At 39.3% G+C, this 24,710-nt stretch overlaps 1 protein-coding gene across 4 annotated transcripts in view; it reads right to left on the bottom strand.

Moving 5' to 3' along the window:
• Positions 1-23,039, bottom strand: part of ddr1 (discoidin domain receptor tyrosine kinase 1) — a 52,818-nt gene extending 29,779 nt beyond the window's left edge. For 2 of the 4 annotated variants that reach the window (XM_036216080.1, XM_036216079.1), the window contains exons 1-2: positions 22,743-23,039; positions 4,715-4,872 (exon numbers count right to left, since the gene is read on the bottom strand). In XM_036216080.1, coding sequence (XP_036071973.1) covers positions 4,715-4,811 — 97 coding nt within the window. In that variant the 5' untranslated portion in view covers positions 4,812-4,872; positions 22,743-23,039. The remainder of the gene's footprint in view (positions 1-4,714; positions 4,873-22,742) is intronic. The other 2 variants (XM_024267761.2, XM_024267760.2) reach the window with 1 other exon arrangement.
• Positions 23,040-24,710: the final 1,671 nt, after the last annotated feature.

Here is a 24,710-nt window from a genome sequence, read left to right on the forward strand (position 1 = left end):
GATCTCGCATTTAGCAACAGGTGGGTCCAAATCTCAAGAATTTTACCTCAGACTTTTTCTTTACGATATGTTGCAGAGGGTGGTGAGTGTATAGCTTAAAAGATTTAGATAACTCAAGAGTTTTTCATTTGTTTCAACATTTCCATAGCATAACTGTCATTGCGAGGCAGTTCAAAAGTAGAACTTATGTAAAAGAAGAATGTTTGTTAAATTTACATTAGGGTAAAACACTGCAACATGTCTTGTATGAAATGCTATGGTCATACAGAGTATTGACATTCAAGAATGGGCTAAATGAGCATTCTTGAACTTGCATTTAGCCCATAGTGTTTTCAGTGGACCGTCGATACTCAATACTAGCGCATGTCCAACACCTACGGTTAGAAGAGTCTTGGTGTGAAATGTTAAAGTGGCGCAAATCTCGTCAATCTCGCTCCAGACTTTTTCTTTAACAGCTCTGTTCTGATATACAAAAGATTCGGTGTTGTATTACTGTAATTCTTGCTGGGCACAAACAGTAATTATTCATTTCTCCTGCGTGATCAATTTTTAAACAGTTGGCACTTCTGGGAATTGATGGGAACATCATCCAAACGTCACTACCAAAGAAAAATTCCTGATCGGTCAAAGTTAAACCTGGTAACTTTCAAAGCGCGTTCATTGGCCATGGGTTTTGTATGTAGAGCCTGAAAACAAATTTGAAAATGTGCTTTTACATGCGTTTCTATAGACTTCATTGGAACTGGTGGCTTGAACGTTTGGCTGGTGTGAGCGTAGCATTTAACACTTTTTTGCATCCTTTTGTCCGACATCCTCCACCTCACATATTCCACACATTTCCCTTTTACAAACACTTTGAGAAATGCAGGAAAAAAAACAAGGTAACAAAGGGAAGCGGGGGCAACACAACACTCAGGTATTTGTGCCGACTTTACTCCAGCGGCAAGAATATCAAACAATCCAGACAGCATGGTCCCAGGCAGGGATTACCCAAACACTCTGCTATCTGCTCTGGAGTCACCCACGGGGGGAGGATGTGAGGGGGGGGGTGCAATGATAAAGAGGAAAAGGGGCACTCAGAAGGATACGGCGCGCTGGCTGAGTGTGACAGGAAGCGGTGGGGGTGGAAGAGGCGCCGAACTCCCCATTCTGTCATTGAGTCACTGCACAAGAATGTTGGGCTCATGACAAAAACTAAAAAGCCCAGTGGGTGAAGCGCACACACAGCTCATCTTCACTCGGAGGTCAGGTGCTCGTATCATTACACCATCAGGGTTATAAGCTGCAGCAAACAGCTCACAGTGGGCCGCCTCCATCCTCGATTCCCCCTGAAGAGGGTTTTAGTGTTTGAGCTCAATCCTTCCATCGGTACCCACATTTTTAAGGTATGTAGAATTAAAAAAAAAACTATTATACTAAATTCCACATTAATTCCTTGCAAAATGTTTTTAATACATTAAATTCTTCAAACTATTGCAAAAGCTTTTCAAAAGCTAATTTGCTTCCTTTTTTGCCGTTTACTTCACAAAAACGCTGTTTCGTTTTAGTTCATTGATGAACAAGAAACTTACAGCTGACATTCAAAAATCAGATGTTTCGTGGCCGAAGACATCTTAGTGACCCTGACAGGGTGGATCCCTGCAACCATGTCGAGCAACGGATGGATGAAAACAGGCTTCAACCTGGAGACTCCATCATAGCTCCACAAAAACAACTGTCTCACACTCCATTTGTAATCCTCAGTTGACCAACACTTTATTGAGCTGAGAGGAAACCAGAGGACCATGGGAAAACATGGAGGAAGGGGAGGACATTCGAACTGCAAAAGGAAGCAAACCGCTGTGCTGCTGACCATCCAGCTATGAACAAAACAGCTCAGATTACCATTTTTTTTTTCAAATGGTATTTTTGAAATGCTGATTTATGTTAATGCTAAAAGTTAGATTTTTACTTACAAGATTTGACGTGGTAAAGTACTTCTGAGCATGAATTATAGAGAGTTTGAACTTTTCAGACAATATACGAGACAGTTAAGGGTTTATTTAGGGCTTAAAAAACGTAAAAAGCATAAAAATATTAATGTAGAGCAGACACAATTCCTAAAAGTTTTGCATTTTAATCTTACCACAACCTGAAACTAATTTAATTGAAACATTTCTCCTTATTAAATTTACATTCTCTAAAATTTGTTTATACAGATGCCGGAGATATGTGAATGTTTTATGCATATACTGGACAAACATTTATGTTTAATAAAAATATAAAAACATACATTGGTGTGATTTAAGCAGCCAATGTTTTTCTGCATTGTTGTGATTTAGACTGAGATTTAAAAAACACATCATGTGTCCATTTTGTACAGAAATGGAGGTACTAAGGGTTCAAAATACTTTCTCTAGCAACTGTACACATTTTCACATCTTAATTTTAAAAAAATAGTTGCTACTTGTTCTGATTTAAAAACTAAATATATGTAAGCAATAGTAAAGTATTTACTTCATAGAGTTATTTTTTAGCTCTATCGCAAATGTAAACCCTTCAAACATTCTGTACAATTGGCTGTTTTGGAAAAAGCTGTTATTTCAAGGCAAAATCTGAAAAGTAGGCATATTTTGAATGTTCTTAAAGTAACTTTTTGGCAAATTATCCACTATTAATAAAAAGACTATCTAATTATACATCTTACAATGGCAGCTAAGTGTGAAAGAAAATAAAAAAATCTAGTAAAATAAAGTAATATTAGAAGAATATTCAGATTTAATAGATTAGATCCACCTATAATCTTAAATGTTCTATCTGCAGAGATACAGTAGATCACACAGCAGAATAGAGTTAAACAAAGCTTGTAGATCAAAATAAAATGGAGTTGAGCACATGTTTGCATGCATTTCAGAATGATCTAAGAAATGAAGGTTTTCATGGGAGCACAAGTGTGTTTTTACAATGAAGTTTTTGTCATTTGCAGAATTGATGTTTATTTTTTACTAATCTTATGTCAATATCATATCACCTTTCAGGATAGAGACAATACTAATGTTGAAATACATTACTTTAAAGACCCATTCCAATGAAAATTGGGATTTTTTGTTTTTAAACATAATTTTGTGGCAATCTTCTGACAAAGAATATATATAAAGAAACTTAAGCCTAAAATTGCCTTTTTGAGTATTTATTAATCAAATTATTGTTAATCAGATGCAGATACAAAATTCTGCTGGTAAAAAGTGACGTAGAAGCTTCAGTATGTGGGCCTCAATCTCCCTGCTCTGCTCCATTCTGACGCATCCACCTGTAGACAATTAGATCCATGTACGTCTTTGCTTCCCTCATCTGAGCTGGCATCTGGTTCAAACTCTATGGCTGATTGCTCCAAAACTGCTCTGCATTTTTGTTGCACTACTAATGTTAAATTGGGGTTGTAAACACTTGGAATCGATCCCTGATTTTCTGCATGCTGGACCCACATGATCAGATTATTCAAAATAATCTGGTTATATGTAAAGGTACTTTTAAATTTCCACAAAGTCAGTGGATACCATTCAATGTTTGATTTAAATCACCTAGTTGTGATCTTATCCCACAACAAATAACAGATAAAAAACAGTTTTATTTTGCTTTTTGTTTGTCTCCGTTTTTGAAAGTTGGTATCCGTTAAAGCACTTTGTTCCTTAGAGTAAAGCACATACAGATAGAACGAATAGGTTTGATAAAATGTTTAAAAAGGTAGAACATCACTGGTTTTCACCAGCTCGTTTTAGTTGAAAATACTTTGGTGGTTGTAGTGGTTTATACGTATCATCATGTTTTATCTGGAGCCTGCGAGTGAGTCATGTTTACAGCAAAATGGCATGATTTGGGGGAATCTAACTTCAAGAAGTGAAAATACAGGAAAACATGACTTATTATTCTATTGTCTCCCGAGACACACTGGTGATTGAAATCACTGGCTTTAGGAACGGATGCATGCCGTTGTCAAGGTGAGCGCAGTAGAGGAGACGTGGGATCTGAGAGGATTGGGGGTCTGGGTGTTGGCAGGATTCAACAACAACCAAAGGACAGTGTTTCAGTTATTTCTGGAAATTTAAATGTAGATTTGAAAATGGGCTTAAATGTGTTTAATTCTAATTAATTGGCTCAACGTGAGGTCCTTTCTAGTATAATGAATTAAATGAAACAAGTAATTCTTCTTAATAATTAATCAATATCTGTTCAAAGTTATTATATTATTGCAGCATTTCTCTAGCTGCCTCCTTCAGATTAAAAGCTGCTTTTGTGCAAACAGTCTCTCTAGTTTCACCTGGTTGGCTCATATTCACCGTCTCTTTATGAGCAACATTCCCCAACATTTTGACTGACACTTTCACGAAGTGTGATAGCAGTTTTGACGAGCCGGTGAGGAGGGGGGGTGCCTATCTTACTCTCCTATTACACACAACTGGCTGCCAGACAGCAAAAGGACACAGGATAGCCTGTTGATAGTGGAAGGAGAATGAGGCTCACTGATCAGTGAATGTGAGGAGAATGTCAGGCCGCTGAGAGAGGTGTTTACTGCACTCGCTGAAATGAGGACAGGGAGGAGGAGGAGGCTTAAAGGTTCAAAAGGAAATTGTGTTTCAGTTTGTAGGAGACATAAAAAAGACACCTAGAAGTGTGCTGCCCACAAACAGGTGAGAAAAATGATGGAGTGAAGTGGTTAAAGTCAGTGTCCTCTTACCTGGGTTAAAGTGCCATTCATGCTCTTCTGTCGAGACGAGTACAGCCAGCGCTGTGACCACAGTGACAGGAAACAACCAAGTGGATGTTGAGCCCATGACAGCAGCAACACACCTGGTGGTTACCTGTCTGGAGATACACTAATGGCCACAGGCATACCTGTCAGAAAAGAAAAAAAAATGCAGTTACAGCTCCATCCAGCTGCTTAAATGGCACCAACTCCCAGAAAATCCCAAGTCGATTCACTTTCACGTCCACACGCACGTGCAGCCTCAGCCTCGGGCTTCTGAACCCATAGCGCTGCCATTAATAACCCAACTCTCTCCTATTCCAAATCACGGTGCATGTGTCACATTCAGTTTTAACGGCAGGTTGGTAAACCCCTCCGGAACAAGCACAACACCAAATAACAAAGACCACTTTCACAGACTAATTTGTTTTTTTCCTCGGCACCACATTGCAGTGATACAATAATACTTTACTGCTTTCTGAAAGGGTTGTTACCGTCTGGGAATCAGGAAAGATATAATTAGCTGCTGAATTTATTCCTAGGGAATTTTATTTGAAATGACAATCATTTCTGCAAATAATTTAAAGCCTTTTTTTTCCCCGCTCATAGGCGAGGACATATTTGGAACAACCATTTAAAAGATGCTTGATGGTGAAAAATAAAGAGGATAACAAGCAGATGAGCAACAAAAACAAAGCCACAGAAGCAACTGATTGACAGGACAGATGTTAGCTTGTTTTGAGGTACAGAGAATGTGCCTTTTTTGTACGTTTTTGCTCATTTCAAGCCCACACACCAAAACAAATGATTGTCTCCCAAGGAATGTGATGCTCTTGAATGACCTGAAACGCCTCGTTTGTTTGCTTTAACTTTCTTTTCCTTTATTGACAACACAAAAAAAAACAAAGTAATGATCACTAGCCGTAAAAAGAACTTTAAAGAAGACGCATTGGCTGCATGGTAAAATGTTTGAGGGAGGTTTTTGCAGAGAGTATTTTGTGAATTTGCCAGAGCGAGTTCAATCTTGGTTCTGTCTTTGATCAGTGGTGTGGTATCGTTTCCAATGCATGTGCTGCCCTCTCCTATTACAAATTCAAATGCACATTTTATTGCCACATAAAAAGGTTAATGGAAGCAGTACTAATGAGCAGGAGCTCACGTGGCACCATTCTAACCAATTAGAGGAGGATTTCACTCAGACAGGCAGTAGATAAATGAAAGACTTTTAGGCAAATTCCTAATTATCCATAAGTTGCCATTTTAAATCCTTTAATACTAGTTGACTACTTAATAACATTTTGACCTCCAACTAAACTTTTAATGCAAACACAAATGGTAATTATGCAAATACTCAAGACCTAATTAATTGCCATGTACTGTATATTGTGCCTGTTTGTTTATTTGACCTTTTGAGGCTTAAATTATGCTAAAAGAGACAAGCTGATTTATAAGTCTTAGCTTGAGACACTGACTGTAAACAGTAAGGATGTTGGATGTGGTCACATGACTCTCTGATTTCTACAGGGTTGACCTAAAACCAGACAATCTGAAAAACAGCAAGTGAGGCAGAGCTCAAATCTGAAAGACAGATGAGTGCAAAAATGTGACCATAAAAGTTGCTTGAAGTTTGTCAATTCTGCTAACATATATACATATTTACAAAAGCCAATTTTGTCAAAAAGCAAACACACCCAAATGAACAGTAGCACAAATGTAACTATTAACTGCACAAACAGGCTACCTCACATTCACATATGTACATACTTGTACACAAACGCATATCAAACATATATACTGTTACATCTTAACAAATCCAAATGACTGAGTTAGTGCATGAATGGGCATGTACTCATGCTCAGGTGAGTGTGCCAAAACATACAAAGAAGTTTTGGAACTTAAAAAGAAAGTCCTCAGACAGAGCCTACAGAAGACAGTGATACAACAGTGGCTATGAGAACCCAAGATCCCCATGCGTATGGAGAAATAGACCAAAATACAATAACTCCAGCTAGGTCATCATCGTCCACTCCTGGGGTGAGGGCAGCACAGAGCAAAGGCAAAGACCACCCAAAACCCAATACAGGAGGAGTGTGCCGGGAAAAAAAGTTATGGAAAATGGTAATTCAGATCTGACTAGGTTCCAGTTGTCAAGGTGATAATAGAAACTGTAGTGTCATAGTACACAGACCAGAACCAGCCTTGGACACAAACACCTCCAGTTTAGTCTTAATGTCCACGTTTCATGACATGACCAGAGATCCAATGGATGTGTTGGAATAAAGTATGCAAGTGGGTGTAAAGAAAATTTGGTGGGTGGGGGATCAGAGTTGGTACCTCCTTGTTAGCTGTGGTCTCCAAAAGCTCTCTCACCAAAAGACCCCACGTGTCTAGTTTGCAATTAAAACCAAGAGGGGACAGGTACAAAACTATACAAAAACCTAGAGGAAAAGTTCCACAACAAACCTTCAAGGTGTGTCTCAGGTGGACCCTCTTCCCAAATATCCCCATTAAGTATCAAACAATACAGGAGGGGAGTTGGGTAACAGGCCTACTGCCTAAAGCATGGGGCTATAGACCTCGCCAAGTTGGCTGTAGAGAAAGAATCCAGGAGGGGGCCACTCCCATTAGCAGACATGAGCTAAATCAACCAAACATACCAAATTTCATCCCAACAAGTAACCCCTACCAGAACAGCAGAATTGACAGACAGCACCCAGAGCACATGTGGGCACCGCGGAGACAGCCACAACTTACTGAAGGGTCAGAGGTGGTAAGAGCCCATCACTGGGCTCAGACAGGTAACCTGTCAGGGGCAGACGCAAATGTAATTTGTGATTAACTTATTCAAGATTTATCCTTTTCAAATATGGAGGTCGCAGTGCTGCTGAATGATTCATTTTCTATACACTTTCAAAAACCAGTCATACCATGGAGATTCATAACCTTTGGGGTTGAACTTGCTGCACTGAATAGAGTCATTTTGTTTTTTAAAGACTTTCTGTCTTCCTTTTTTGGTTTCATGATGAAATTCTGGTAATATTTTTTAGTACCACAGAAAGTGTTGCTCTTTGTAAACTACATTTAAACTGAGACATGAAATCGACTTCAATTAAGTTAGTAGACACTGTGAATACTAAAAGAAGTGCTGGGCAAGAGCTTTAAAGAATAAATAATGAGAACTACCTCACTATAAATGGCCTACTTGTGTTATCAACCATGTAACTCCCAATTTAGAGGGGAAAAAAGTTAATAAACATAAAATGGCATTTTGTTACTTGAAAAGAACAACTGTGTTTCAGTTCTAGATCTGAAACATTATTGACTCGGTATAATAGCTTCATCCCTCGTGTATACAAATTTCAACTTGTGGTTGAGGAGTTTTTCTAGTTGTAAAAGAAATTAAAGACAGAAACCTTAAGCGAAGGGGAAGTGGGAGGAATAGTTGGAAGAGACGGGGAGGCTGGGCCAAAGTCCCTGAAGACCCCTTGTGTTTGGGCTTCATCTGTGGCTGCAGTGGGACAAGCTGACAGCTGATACACAGCTGTAGTGACAGAGGGTTGGAGGGGGTGGACTCTCAGCGAGGCAGAGAAGAGAGGGAATGCATGGAAACAGTGAATGGTGGCTCGGGCACACTGGGGTGGAGACAGCAGACCAAGAGCAGCGATGACATGGCTACATGTGTGAGTATTTCAGAGGTGGGAGGTGGTATAAGGAGCGTGACTTATGGCTTTAGGGTGTATGTGTGTGTGCATGGAGAACACATTTGGGCATAGGCGAGATCTCAGGGATAGCTAGCCAGTGCAGCTGTCCTGAGTGGGAGACACAACACAATTGATACATGGTGCATGTGTTCCAAGTTGAGGAGGAAACAGAGAAAGAGAAGCTGATATCTATTTTCCCTGCAAAAAAAAGAGCAAATTAGAATGTGCAGGCACATATGCCAGATGACAAAATAGTGAATACAGAGCTTACTGGACTGAGCTCAGAGTGCAAAATTGGAGCCGAGAATCTGATGAGTGTAGCCTCAAATCAAATCACCATGACAACCACAAAGGTATCAACAAACATAGCCCTCAACAGCATCTCATCAGGTTTTTGACAGAAGGGAGGAGAACAAGGGAGCAGAATTTAAACCAACACATCACAGGGATGCAAGACATTGCAAACAAGAGCAAAAAAAAACTACCATATGTTTCAGATAACAGGAACAAAAGGGGCCACAGCCATCTGAGAACATTGTTGTTTGAAAAGTCAAGTGGTGTTGAACAGCTGTGCTTCATGCCTACTGAGAAGCAGAAGGGTCCACTGTGCTCCAGAGGAGGCCACATAGTAAGTGTGCAGCCCTCCACACTTGCATTTTGTCTCGGCTAATCCAAGAGGACGGCCAATTAATGCTTATGGGCAGCTGCTGTTTCTGTCCCACACAATCCTCGGCTATCAGGAGGGGTCTGTCGAGTCAAGCACACAAAAACACGCTGGGGGACTTTTGTAGTTAGCAGCCATTGCATCATTTAAGATAGTTTGCCAGTCGCTATAATTAGATTGCTTCAGTGAAAAGCTGGCAAGACAGCCTTGGCTCTGCTTAGCGTCTTTTTAAGAGAACCTCTCATGTTGAACCTACATGTAAGCATACGCTTTTCTTTCCCATTGTTTAATGAAGGCAGTTTAAACGTCAGTGGTGGCCTGAAGGATTTCCAGATAGTTTTAAATATTTTAGCCCATTCGCTGTGGTGTGGCTGTGCTTTACTTCACTGCAGACCATTTTCTAACGTATATCATAACTCGTTGGCTGTGATTTTCTACAGGCCAGTTGACCATTAGTTTCAGTTTGTGTCAAAGCAGCATAAAAATCAAGTTGCATGGGCTTGAAATCTAAGAGGTAATCAATCACAATCAGTGCTTCGGCCACTTTTTCTGTCAGTTGCGTCATCACCCAAAAGTGTGTCTGAAGCAACATCAGAAGAGTTCCATTTATGATTTCCCAAACGGTCCTTTTTGCCTTTTTTCTCATCTCCTAAGGTTTTGAGGCAAGAGGTCATATATTATGCTGCTGGTTAGAAATGATGTTTACACATTTGGGTGCCTTGGGTATATTTTTAATGTAATTTTTGCTTTATTACACCAAGTGTTGACAGAGACTATCAGTTTAGTGTATCAAGAAAAGTCAAGAGATGTCAAAATTCATAAATTGCCAATTTTGAGGCATTTTTCAGGTAATAGTGAGCCAACTGATTAGCAAAGCACTGTGGGAATTATCCTCCAGAAACCACTGTATTAAAACATTGGTGCAATCTATCTAATAGGTGTGGGGGCATTTAGTTCAGGACCATAGCAGTGAATCGTCAGCAAAACAATCTAATAAATCAAGTAAAATGCTCAGTTAGTTTCTAGAAAGGTTCATGAATAATGTAATAATCTACGTGACTTTCAGCAAATGAAAGCCTCGAGTCTTCTCTCCATTAGTGCGCTTCTTCTTTCCTACACAGCAGGCAACGTGTGAAGTCTCCAGTCCCAGCCAGATAAAGTAACCCTCTGCCAGTTAGACGTGACTAATGGCCGCTGGAGACACACAGAGTAGTGAGCTCTTTGTTTTTGGATTTCCGTCAGTGTTTGAGGAAGCTGCATGTGTGCCCCCTGAAGCTTTGAATCCTGGAGAGAAGACGATCTGAATCAAGACTTTGAAGCATGGGACTGTGGCGACCACAAAAACAAGGTCATCTGATGGCTTTGTTGGAAATGGGCTTTCTTATCTCAGACTGAGGACATGAGCGAAGGGCTGTAGAATCGTCATTTCCTTGAGTTTTATTGAAGGGACCCTTGAAAAAAAAGACGAGTTGTTTACTTATGCCACTCTGTTCATGGGGATTTTTTTTTTCATTCAGCCAGCAACAATTATTATTTTGGCAAAGTTATTTATTACCTTGCATAATAATTTCTTCAGCATGCGTGCAAGTGCAATGAGACCCTCTCGTGACGAGAGGAATTTTTCTTCTTTGTTTAATTACTTCAACTCTGCCACGCTGGAGAGTATTCAAGCATAAACGGTCTCCTTAAGGTCAAGCTGAAGAACCTCAATGGAATTAAAATTTTTTGCCAAGTCATTTCAGAACGTGTTTTATCCATTCACCGCTGGACTGATTGGCTATTAGGCATCTTATTCTTTCTGGAGAACTGAGTTTGTAGTCACATCCATAATGTCCATTATGGAAAGCTGTTTATGTCCTAAAGCTGCAGAGCTACTCCAGAGCATCCCACTAGCACAACCATGTTTGACTGGTGACATTATGTTCCATTCTTGCAACACTGTTCTACTTTTACGTCAAATTTAATGCTACGTTCACACTTTCAAGTGACTATTTCCAATGAAAGTCTAGGTAAACGTGGTCTATGTGCATTTTGGGCTTCTGTGTTCAAAACTTTTGCATTCACGCAAGTTTTAGGTCAATTTTTGCACTGTATGAACAAAACATGCGACCACTGAAAGCTAAACCAGTTGAACTTTGACCAATCAGGGACTCCGACAAACGGGTAGCGTCCTTTTTAATTTATGGAAGTGCATACCGTTTGAAAAGTGATCACGAAAGAGAAAATATTATTGCCGTTTGTGGCCGGATGAAATTATGCAACATTTTGTCGCTGTGTGATCCGTTTGCGCGCTCACGCTAAAGGTTATAGCCCCAAGCTAGCATTAGCGGTTCAAAAATAATGGAGAGAAATATTGGATCACTCCAGCCGTACAGTTTTGAACCAGAACGCCAGCTCAGATGAGGAAAATAAATGAGGAGAAGAGAGACTTTGGAATGGCCATTTCAGGAGGTCTGAGCTTTTTCAAGCATCCGGTTTGAATTAAGAAATATTCATAAACGTGGGAGAGATACAGACACACAGATTTTGTCTTGGATGACGCCATGACGGGGACAGCAGCAGCACGCAGCGACAGGCGGAGCTTCAGGAATCGAGCCGTTTTACTTCCGGGTAGGAAAAAACTCACGAAATATAACTAAGATTTCATAAATTATTTGTTTTTTAGTGGTCCAAATGCAATATATGATCACATATATGGATATAGTTCACTATGAAAGGCTTAAGAAAATCATGGTAGGGCCCCTTTAAGAACATAAAAAAGACCATTTTAATTGGAGTTGGTCTTTAAAGCGCATTCAAGAACCCAAGTTCAGCACATTCTTGGTGCGTACGTAGCATAACAATATATGTGCAAGCACAAATGTGTGTCTAAGAGATCCTTTCTGTACTTCTTGTCAAACATTAAGGTTTTTGTGATAAAAACAAAAAAATAATTGAAGTCTTTGTTGGGTTTCTTTTTATAGTGGAGTCAGAAACACTAACCCAAATCAGGACAAGGGAGGCCTGCAGTTCTTCATTTGTTGTTGTGGATTCTTTTGTGACCTTATAAATGATTCGCTGCTTTGTTCCTGAGGGTAATCTTGATCGGCTGGCCTGGGAAGGTTCACCACGGATCCATGTTTTCTCCATTTAAGGATAACAGCTCATGGTGGGTTGCTGAATTCTAAACCTTAGTAGTTACTCAGTAACCCTTTCCAGATCCAGGTCAACGACTTTGTTTTGCGTCTGTTCTTGAATTTTCTTTAGATGGTGTCATGATCTGTTGACTTTAGGGGTGTTTTGGTAAGCTTCACTTTGTCAGAAAGCTTCTATTCAAGTGTTTTCTTGATTGAACAGGCCTGGCAATAGTCAGCCCGGTCATGTGAGATGATCTTACACAGACCATTCATCCTCCAAAACCACCAAATGTGAATGGATTAAAAACAAGTCTGCAAAGACCGAGCCCAAAGTCCTCCACAGACTTCTTGCAATGGATCACAAATGTTTGATTTCCACCAAGGGCGGTCGATAAATCTATCTAAATAGAGCAAAGTATGTTTGACAGCGTTTTCCTTTCATAAATAGAAACACGTCAAAAATGATACCATTTGGATTTGCTTGATTTAAATCTCTTAAATGCATCAGAAACGTGCTTAAAATTTAACATGTTCAAAAATGATCTAAATTACTATTGGTCAAAAGAACTGTAGTGGATAAACTAATATTGTAGTATTGCATGCTACCATAAAACAAGATGTTGGTCATCAAGTTGTGAATCCGTTTGCTGGATTGTTCTAAAAACAGAGAGTAAGTCAGAACGGAGAATTTTCAAAAAACAAATGGGGGATTTTTTCTGACAAAAGAAAATTAGAACAAAGGACGTGAATCATGTATGGAGGAAATGGGGGAGGAAAACACATTTCCAGGAACGGTTTTGTACTTGCACTTAACATCCCATACCTTCCCCAACAAGACAGCTCAGCAGCCCCCCACCCCCACCCCCACATCCCAACCACGTTTTTTCTTGTAGTAGAAACACAGCAGGGCAGCGCCATAAAACAGTGCAGCGAAGCAACAAAGCCGGTGAGAAATCTGAGACCCACCATAGAGAGTTCAGTATTCAGACGTAAGAGCCAAAGCTCCAGGGGGAGGCAGAGTCAGGTGAAAAATGAACACAACAAAGTTGGGCTCATTAGCTCGCTGCTGCACACAGCTGAAACCAGTCATACAGCCAAGTGATGGAAAAAGTCAAATAGGATAAAAATAAAAAAACAACTTCAAAAGTAGAACATGTGACATAATATATCAAGTCATTTTTATTCAACAAAAAACTGCAGTTCCTGCCATAAATCAGTGAGCAGTAAAGTTTTTCTGAGCGATGTTATTAGTGTCGTACATGCATTTGGAAGGACAATTGACTCATTTTTCTTTACAATGTTAACTCAGTTCTATTATATCTGCAGGAAACTGTATAACGGGCTTTGCTGGGGTCAAAATATTGAACATATATGAGAACTGGAATGAGCGAGTGTGATGCCACCCATAGAAAATTATGTGCAACAAAAATAACTGTTCTTGTGCCATTTTTTTCCACAGATGTTGCCATGTTGGAACCAGAACTCATCAGTAAGCTTTGATTGGTCCAAGTCAATCTGAGCTAACTTTTGTCTTTTTTTATGTTTTATTTTTTCTTGGAAAGTTAGATTACATTACAATTTACTACACAGTTTGTTTAATATCTTATGCCTTTCCATGCAAATCATTACAATAAAAAAGAAAAAAACTAAAAAATAAGAATTAAAACAAATACACACGAGAGAAAAAAAAAGAAAAACAAAACTTGGATGAAAAGTGTATCAGACAGGGAAAAAATAAACCAAAGTAAACAAACAAACCAAGGCTCATATAGGGGGCCACATACAGATTAAATTAAACATTAAAGTTTAAAGACTGCACAATCCAAACGTTAGCTTATAAAACTAAAATTTGACCAGGTTCTTCCCATTTGGAACATCCGGTGGGAGGGGTTACTCAGTTCATTTCTTATATAGAGTCAATGGGAACACAGCATTAAAGCTAGTTCAAAGTCTGAACATTGCCAAAAAATATAAAAATTAGAGGCATTGCAGTGGTCCAGTAGGATGTGCAGATTCATCAATGCTATACAGTAGGTTGGGATTGTGTTTAAAGTCGTTGTCTTGTTTCATAACTCCATGTGTCAAGGTTTAGCTGTCTTACAAATATTTAAAGACCCACTCCAATGAATATTGTGTTTTTGGTTGCTTTTTCTCATGATAGCAGCTCTATATAAATAATTTACAAATAAAACTGAGTTTCTGAGTGCTTCTCTAATCGAATTACGATAGATCAGGAGCAGATGAAAACTCACAGTTTGAAAAAGTTTGTGACACAGCAACAGCCATGGCGGACCAAAGTCTCCCTCCAATTCTGATGCATCCACTTGCACACAAGTAGATCCATTAATTTCTTCATTTTCCTCATCTGTTCATAACTGTATAGCACCAATATTGCGTGCCAATCTTTTTTACTACGCTAATGATAGCTTGGGCTGGTGAGGTGCTATAAACTTGCAGGAAAGAGCGTAAACAAAGGAATGATGAGGAATTAAACAGGCCCTCCCACCAGCCAAAAGCAAATTTCTAATACATTTTTGCAGCTCTGCAGAAAACAGGTCTTAAAAAAAATGACACTGGCTTTTAGATTTTTTCCTAAAAACAGCAAAATCATAATTAAAATACCACTGGAAGCGATTTCACAATAAAAAAAAAGTTGTATTGGGAGTGGAACTTTAAGATAAAATAATAAACTACACTCCATCATGATGCAAACCACTTGGTTTTCTTGGATAATAAGATTTATTTTACAAGTTTGGATGCTTTGCTGAGCATTGGTGAGGAACCAAAAAACAATCAACTCTGGTCCACCTTAAAATCAGGGTTTTTATTTGGCACGATTGGCAGCAGTGTGAACGCAGACTGACTTTAAGGGCAGAAGTGAAACAAGGAGAGCAAGTGACATTAGCACTTTTTGTCGAGAAGGAAAAAGCAGCTTACTTCAAGAAAAGCAAGAATTGAAAGAAAAAAAAAGTTTCAGTGGTAATGAGGAGGTGAGCAAAATAATCAGTATGCGGTTGCCATATGCCCTAGCAAGCTGTTATTCTCCTTTCGGTTCTTTTTTTTGTCCCAAAACAAGCGGCTGTTTTTGCTGTGTGATGTGTCAAGGCGATTCGTCCTGTCCTCAGTCGCTCTCTATAGTGCAGTGAACAAAAGCAAAGCAAAGGAAGGTGCTCGTTTTTTCCTAGTTCTCTAGCTTTAAATCGCCCCAAGATGTTCAGCCGTGGCTGCAAAAAGAAGATTCTGCTTTTCTCTTGGTGTGCTTGATGGTTGTCATCATGTTTTTGTGCTGATTTCTGACATTAAGAAGCTAAAAACAATGTTGAAGAAGCCTTGTAGTGTCATAATCTTGGAACTGAAAAAACGAGAGGACAATGTAGAATCATGACTTTGTTTTTGGCACAATGCTTTTATCTTTAAGGATTTTGTGTTTATGTGAACATCCTCACATTTTTAAAATGTTAAAATGTTTATTTAAAGTGTTGTAAGATTGCGGGGAGGGAATTCATACCCACTGCCTTTTCAAGCACTTTATTCCTTTCTGTTTACCATGTTTATCCTAATATTAAACTTTTTTGGGGGGTTCTAAAATAAAAAATAAATAAAAATATTTTTTCTTAAAAAAATAGTGCTTGGTTAGTCTAATTCAAATAAACTATTTTGAAATATAACATTTAAAGAAAAACTGATGTAAGTTACGGTCTAACCTTCAGGTGAAGAGTCTCCTAGAATGGCAGACAGATGTTTTCTATGAGCTTTTCTCTCTGTAGAATAATGAACTTGTGATTGATGGAGATGACCTTATAACCTCTGACTGATTGTGTGAAGCAGCAATTGCTTCTTCAAGATCAGACCTTTTATATGCGTCATTGTGCAAACAAATGTGACCTCTCCAGGGGATGACACTGGATGATTGTGGTAAAAAAATAAAAATAAAAAGCAAACACATTGTCTTCTGAGGTTTTGAAGCCACTACAGTAATTTTAAAACATTTCAAAAAGCTCAAACATATATAAAACCCCAGAATTAATGGGGCTTACTTTCTATTTCACATGACTTTATTTTAGGAAACTTCTTTTTGCCTAATATTTATGCCGCATGATTTGATACAAGAAACAATTCCACATGACCCTTTATGCAGCTCAGTTTATCCTAATGGCTGGATTTATGATAACAAATCACAATGTTTTGCTCTGGAAAATACATGTTAGCATTTTTGGAAACCAAACCAAGACATTTGTAAGTGCTGGGGACCAACCACTGAACCACATCACTAAACATTCTGAAGCAAGGGCTCTGATGGTGATCTATGAGCAACCCTGTGGTTTGAATCCACACTCAGAAGAAACCGTTTAACCATCAACCATTTGAAAGGATATAAAAAAAGGGTCACAATGTGCAAAATATTTTTCAACAAAGCACATTTTAAAGCACAAAATAATCTGCAAGAAAACACACTTTTCCTCACGTTCACACAGATCAAGTTTTTGTCTTGCACAAACATGAAACCTGTAAAGGTCAGGAAACACACCCTAAACTTCCAAAACTGATGACTCCTCTGATTCATGGGACTCAAGCAAGCTGACAAAAGCATGCATAAGGATGGATTGATTGACAGATGTGGTCGTACTAGCAAACTTATATTTGAGCAAATACACAGCATCGCAAGCAATACATGTTCTACACAAACTACAAAAAGTAAAATGACATAGTTCCTACATTGTGTGTATTTTAGAAAGCAGAGAGAGATTACCACACCCATTTCAAAACATTGAAGAAAAGTGACTTGTGTCTGATAGTCACAGAAAGAAGAATTCTGAAATATAAGTCAACAGCCCTGCAGTTGAATAAACAGATTTGAACATTTGTGGTGGTTAATACCATCACCTCATAGCTAGAAGGACGTGGTCTAGATGTGGTGTTTCCAAACATTCCAGCGTCTTCCAGCAACTTGTTTCATCATATGATCTGCTAGTTCTGATTACCCATAGTTAAAGTGTTACATTTTATTTGATTAATAAAATAAATCTTATTTAGAGAATGTGATTTTGATCTAACAAGTCAACGTCATTGTCTTTATAAGCTGTTTATTGTTTTCTTTCCAAAAAATCCAACAGTTTTTCTGTTAGTTTTAATGTAAAGAGTCATTATTTTGCCAATTTACAATTTGCTCAGTTTAAATCAGTACCATTTTCGAAATGGGGAAATGTAGTTTTTGAATAGAAGTTGGATATTTATTGAAAACATGGTAAATCATTGAAATCAAATAGTGAAGTTGTGACTTTATATCAAATCAGTGGAATAGCTCTGCAGTGAGGCATGTGACATGTGTTCTTCAGCCTGTCTTTAGCCCCTGGATGACCAGGAAGGGGTTTTTCTTCTTCTATTGTTTAATAGCGTATGTCAGCTTCCTATAGCTGTAGGATTCTTAGAGGGAAATGTCAAAGCGGGGCAAATCTTGAATCTTGCACCAGGCTTTTTTTTGGTCACGGCTCTATTCCAATATAAGAAAGTCTTGGTGTTTTATAATTCCGGCCGGGACAGACCACAATTATTAATTTATCCTTTAAGATCCATTTTCAAATGGTTGGAACGTCCATGAATTAAAAGGATCAATACCTCAGTTATAAATCCGAATCCCTGATTGGTCAAACTTTGACCTAGTTTAATTTTTAACACGCGTTCAATAGCCTCTCGTTTTGTTTGTAGTGCTTGAGAGCGGCCATAGAAACTTGCGTAACTTTATGTTATTTTGAACGCGGAAGCCTGAAACTTTCATAGACTCTATATAAGATATGGCCCCTTAAATAAATATCCCAGAAGGCAGTGTGAAGCTAGCTTTACAGTTAGCTTCACAAGTGTCCCTGCGGTGGACCGGCGACCTGTCCAGGGTGTGGCCCGTCTCTGTCCTCAAATAATAGGATAGGCTCCAGCAGTCTCTGCACACTCAGGATGAATCAGGCATAAATAATGAATGGGTACAAGTTTTCAAGAGTAAAAAAAGACAAAGTTTGTCTGCTTTACGATGAGCTTATTAACCGTGGGAAACAAACTGAAAATCAAAGCAAACCCTTAACGGTGAATAATGAACATGAAGCAACACAAAAAAGGTCTTTTAACCCGTAGGCCGTTCATTAGCAGCTGCATCATGAGAAACGCGCTGAAATGACTTTTCTGTGCATGCAAATGAAAAACGCCATTTCTTCTGGCAAACCCAGTTGAGACTGACATTAACTGCAGCTCAGTTTTGCTTCACACAGCAAAAGCTGTCTCACATGTCAGCACATGTACTTAGACTGCCCTCACCTCTTTCATCTCCTGCTAATGCATAAGGAACAAGACAAGTTCAGTTTCTAGTGAAAGTAGATGTTAGAGGCCCACTTCACCTCTACTTAAGGAGAATTTATCAATTTCCTCAAAAAAAGCAGTTTTTCCTGCTCAGAGTTTGACCACACGAGTGTAAAAGTCAAAAAGAAAATTCAGCAGAACGGCTGCAGCATTCACATGAGGATGCCGGAGCGGTGGGCGCTTCTGTCTCCAGCCTTTTAGACTTGAAGTGTGATGGTGAGCTGCAGCCCAACTTCTGCATTTAATTTGCACAGTCTTTCCACCACCTGTCAGAGAACAAGTGAGAGGCAGAGAGGAGGGATGGGGTGAAAGGAGAGGCATGTGACAGCGCAGTGCTACTCTTACAACGAGCGCAGAGAAAACATTCAAAGAGCAGAAGACAGTGAGGAGGGGAAATTCTAGGCAGAAAAATAGGAATCGGAGAGCCAGCATGGGGGGAAAAGAAAAAAGAAAAAGCAACTCTTTAGCCGGAGGAGGATGAAACTTGTTCATATAACAAGCAGCTATTGAAGAGGGAACAAGAAAAAACATGGAGGAAGACAAGCTGAGAGGGATGAAGAGCATACAGAGAGATCAAGTTAAACAGGAATGAGAGCAGAGCATTTGGAGCTGGAGTGACAAAATCCGTCCAGTCTCGCCCAGCCTCCTCGCAGATGCCTTTCTCCCATTTCCAACAAATTACATCTCAGGAGAAATTAAAGCTTCCTGGACATATTGAGCTTTTTAAAGTTAAAGCAAATAGGAGCTCCAAATTGTGGTGAGCTGGTTAATATAAAACCTGAGCGTTGCATAAACTCTAACCACACAACACCTCTCTGTTAAAAGACGAAACCTCCATCACGGTGCCAATTCCTCCTCCTCGCTCTCAGAAGAAGAAAGAGCTGAATTACACATCACACAACAGTTCCTTAATGGTAATGCAGCCTTTCTAATCCGGTCGAGAGGGATGGACACATCCAGCCCACTCAGTGTTTCTGAGGGTCCAGCTTGAGTTCATCAGTCAGACAGAAAGGACCCATTCAAAGATAATGTAACCTTTGATGTTTAGCACAGCTGCCTTCTGGGTTTAAGAAGTGCTTACCTTGCCAGCAGCTCTTAGTGGTTATTAGCAATGTGCGCTACCACAAGGAGCACAGCGCGTGCTGGCTGCTTGGGTGAAAACACCAGCAGTTTGAGCTTTCAAGATGGGAGGCAGACGCGCATGCTGGCATTCAGCTGTGCTTCTGAGCTTTAGAAGGCGTCGGTCAAATGTGTGAAGTAACAAGAGCAACAGCGCTTTTATGTCAGTTAGCTTTAAAAAAATAGAATTTTACTTTTTTGTTATCCGTTTAGATTATAGTTTCAGATCAGAACTTCAAAGAAATTGAAAAAGGTATTGAAGTGAAAGAGTTTACTTTTGTATAAGGCATGTGATTATTTTCAAACATGATACAAATGCATTATGGGTAAAAATACATACACACGAGAAGTTTTCAAATATTCCAAAGCTTTTCCCAAAATATTCCTCACACAATAAGAACCAACAAGTTCATTTCACAAAATAAAACGTACAATAAAAAAACTCACTGTAACAGATGTTAATATTTAAGCACAGACTTTAATGCAACTTTGATTTATGAAAAAATATATATTTTTCAATGTAATTAAATAATTTATTAAAATTTACAAGTAAATTAACATTTAAGTCACTCATAAGTATATAAAAAAAGACAACATACATTTTTAAACTTTGAAAATATCATAAAATGTCCTGTAATGCTTCAAAGCTTCAATCTTTCAATGCTTCAAAGTACCCAAATTTTGTTTTTTAACAAACATTTCTTACTGTTTTCCTTTTAATTTTTGTTATTGAAGAATTAATTAAATGAAATTAAACTGGCATTTAAGTAATTCACAAGTTGATATTACATTTCTGAAATATAAAAACTTCCTGTAATGCTTCAAAGTTTCAACGTAGCCCATTGTTAATTTTTAACAAACATGACAGATTTCTTGTGTTTTTTTTCCCTTTTTTTGTTGTTTTTTGTAATTGAAGAATTTATTAAAATGTATTTGTAAATTAACATTTAAGTTATTCATAAGTTTACCAAAAAAAACAAACACATTTTTTAACTTCAAAAATATCCTAAAACTTCCTGTAATGCTTCAAAGCTTCAAAGTAAGCCAACGTTAATTTTAACAAAAATGATGGATTTCTTGCTGGGGTTTTTTTTGGCTAAAACTACGTCAAACTCTGACACATCTGTGACCCATTTTTCAACGGGAAATTCTGATCGCAAATGTCTAAAACCTTCAATCCGTGGCAGACATCAACTGTTAAAAGCGAGAACAAACGGTAGGCAGACATGGAGAAGATAGTGAGCAGAAGGCTGGAAATGAAAGGGACGAAGAAGCAGTGAAGGCCAATGAATGAAACATCTAGTGCTGCTTCAAAAGGAATTGGGAGATTGAAGATGAAGGAGTCTGTGCTCCATGTTAGACGCTGCAAAGAAAGAAGACAGATTGCCAGAACGATCTGTTATGGGAACAAAAGTACACTGGATTCAATGGAGGAGAATGAAGAAGGAAGCAACGATGAGAAAAAAGGAATGATTTTGGAAATAGGAGATTCATGAATGGGATATCAAACCGATTGGGACAACTCGCTGACAGGCCCCCAAAAAAGCCCAAGTCAAGCTTTGAAGTGTCACCACCCATTACACAATTAATGTGTTTATCTGAACTTGCAATGCATGTGACTTCAAGCTCGGTAAATGAAATGTCTAGACTCCAGGGGAAATTGGTTTTAGAAAAGCGGAGTGGTCGGTCCAGCCTTCAAACGATTTAATTTCTTATTAAAGTGGGATCTTCGGAGGGGGAAAACAAGTAACCACGTCGTCTCTGAACAAATTCTTTAACCTGCATTTCCACTCAGTCTGTCGGGAGCCAATTATAAGCAAACATCTATTTGAGAGCAGGCACGGCACTGCAATTCGGCACTGAAAAACACAATCATTATACTCTTTCATGTGGGTGAGGACCCACAGTGTTCTGTTCGGTATAATGATCATGCACCTTTGCAAATGTGCAGTGCAGTCTCCGTGCAGGTCCTTCTTTGGGCTCGGCTGCTCCTCCTGACCTGCTGGAGGTCTGTTCACAGAGGTCGACAATCAGAGAGCCATAAAACATGGATTCCACCAAAACAATGAACCAAACAGGGAACAAAGTCAGGTCAATGATTGACTAGACAGAGCACAGTTCACTAATGCTGTCTTGATTTTACCACCCCAGAAATGTTATAATATTAACACATTATTTATCTCCAGTCTGCCTAAAGACACGTTACCCATACATACTCATAACTGCACAACTATTTGGAATACAGCGTCTCCTTTTGCTGGACGGCACAGCTGATAAAAAGCAGTTTCGCTGGACCAATAGCTCCCGTGGGACCCAGTGGGAGAATTCGCAGCCAGATGTCCATTAGCCAGCAGATCCAGCAGACATGCTGGGAGGGACTGCGATCCACAGAGGCAGGTGGAGAGGGACAACGGCCTTTTATTGCATCTGTCTATAAGCAAATAAACCAGGCATCCACGCCACTACCTCCAGCTCAACAATATTACTGCTCCTCTGGAGAGATTCTTCCACCTTGAGACAAACATTTATGAGTCAGGTGAGAGAAATAGCACCCATAATTTTGGCACAACATCATCAAATGATTGAAACTGTTTATGGGTACTTTCATCCACCTTCTTCTGACTTTAAGTTTTGATTTGAAGGCTGCTTAGCTCCAAATTTAAGGCCAAAGGTGAGTGAAACTGGAGCTTACAGTCTTATTGGAGGTCACCTGAGGGTCTATGGGGTCGACCCACTCTAAATATTCTCATAAAACCAGCAAAACTTCAGGTTTTATCTGTTAGTGGGGCAGCTGCTGTTCAGATGGATGGATGATTAAAGAGGGTTTAAATAGACGCGTGAAAGCGGCGATATTCCCGCATTTAGCCGGTTTAAATCGAGGTGCCCGGCTCTCGGGATATGTGGGTGATCGTGCAGGACTACTTCATCTGTGGCTGGTGTCCAGAGTCTGCCTCACGCCGAGACTAACGGACGCCAAGACGGAGTGAGAGTCAGACGGCTGCTTGGAATACCCCGACGGGAACGATATTACAGTCCCTAATTCGGGATTAAAGCAAGAAGGCGTCTACACTTACCTAAAAACCCGGGATAAGAGTGCCTTGACAGCCGTCTAACTTTGGGATGAGACAAACACAAGTCCGCGGAATGACTCCAAATAATCCAGAGTAACGAAGCGGCACTCCACTTTAACTCTAAACTACGAAGCTGAATTTAGCGACACTAAACTCGACTTTTTTCGGGACTTCTATAGAACACAGACGGGGTATACCCTTCTCTGTGTCGGCTCCTCCGTGAGTGTGAGCCCCGGCCACATCGCCTGCTCTCCGGGCTGCTCAGCCGGGGCAGCAGGCACCGCCAGGTGCTCATTTACATATCTGAGCTGTCTGTGTCCAATCAGAGAGGAGAGCAAGGTGCCTGTTGAATATTACTGCGCCCCCGCTCGTCCAATCAGAGCGCGTGGGGGGAGGGGCTTGTGAACCTGACAATATAAAAATGGGGAGAAAATTGAACTGGCGAGTTAACACTTTATGTGTAAAAACAAGTCCCAGCCCTGTTTTCTCACTTTGTTTTATTGTTATTTTAGCCAACATAAACTAATAAATGCACAATATAATGTGTTCTACTTCTCAGTATTTGACAGTAGTCATTCGTTGTAGACTCACCGCTTTGAGTCGTGGTATTTAACATTTTGAAAAAAACTTTATTACAGTGTTATGGTGGAGTAACTGTATACCATTACCGCTTCTAGGCTATAATGACCTAGATTGAAGGGTTTGCAGTGGAGAACAGCATCAGAGCTGGAGCTTGGACAGTTGTTGACATGGATCCCTGAGGCAAAGCAGGGTAGAGATTGAATTTCAAGTTAAAAAAAAAAAGAAAGAAAGAAAAAGTCACCTGCAAGTCACCTTTAAGCTGCTTAATAAAAGTATGTTCAGGTCTCAGCAGTCTGAAAATGAGGTTTAAAGCAAATATGGTACTTGCAGGTACTTGCCAGTTAGACACACAAGCTGGAGCTCAGTTGTCAGCAAGCTGCAATAAAAGTTGCTTGCAAACTGTGAGCTCCACCTTGGATAAACTGGGAAGTGGGACAGCTGATATGATCTGTGTTAACAAAAAGCTTATTTTGGATTTGAGAATTGCAGGTTCTCATAGTCTCTGAAAACTAGACAGCCTCCTGCAGAAGTCAATCTTTTGAATCAGGTTTGACTCAGAAAAGTAGAGAATTTTTGAGCTTTTAACCCTAGAACACTTTCACTATAAAGAGTTCCACAATCATGTATTTTTTAGTGGATATAATATACCCAATAAAAAGCATTTGTCATAAAAATAGAACAGAATATGACAACACATGATAAATTAGAGTAGTTTTTTTTTAAATATGTAACAAAATGGAAAATAAAAACAAAGTAAGATCCTAAAAACGTCCTTGAAAATGAATGAAAAATTGAGAATTTCAAAACAAAAAAGTCCTAAAAAATAAGATAAAATAATGATACTGGAGACTTAGTCCTCAGTTCTCCCATCCCTGGGACATGTGATACTTTACCCATGAAACTCAGAAAAGAGCAACATTTTGAAAATCTTGTTAATACTTTCACTCAGGTGAAAATAACCCAGCAATAGTTCTCTGGGGTTATGTGTAATTCTGTCACTGTTATGGATATATCATTTCTTAGATATGTTGTTGCATTTGTTCTAGTGTTGTTGTATGATTTGAAGTCATTTTTGTGTTAAAGTCAAACTAACATTTCAATCAAGGCCTGGTATAGATGTGGGCGGGGCAATTCCCACCTGAATGCCTTGACTGTGGCAAACATGATGCCCCACAAAACTCTGAAATCATCTGTCCATTCATCCATCCATCCATCCACCCATCCTGGCTACTGTTGGGGCAAAGGCGGGGTACACACTGGACACGTTGTACACAATCACTTGAGATCAGCTTGTCCTTACATTTCACTCTGATAAACTGTCCACCACTCTTTAACTTTTTAAAAAATCTTTTTACAGACTTGAGTTGGACTTTCATCCATCCAGGTCTC

This window comes from Oryzias melastigma, linkage group LG16, assembly GCF_002922805.2.
Source record: "Oryzias melastigma strain HK-1 linkage group LG16, ASM292280v2, whole genome shotgun sequence".
NCBI classification, from domain to species: Eukaryota; Metazoa; Chordata; class Actinopteri; order Beloniformes; family Adrianichthyidae; genus Oryzias; species Oryzias melastigma.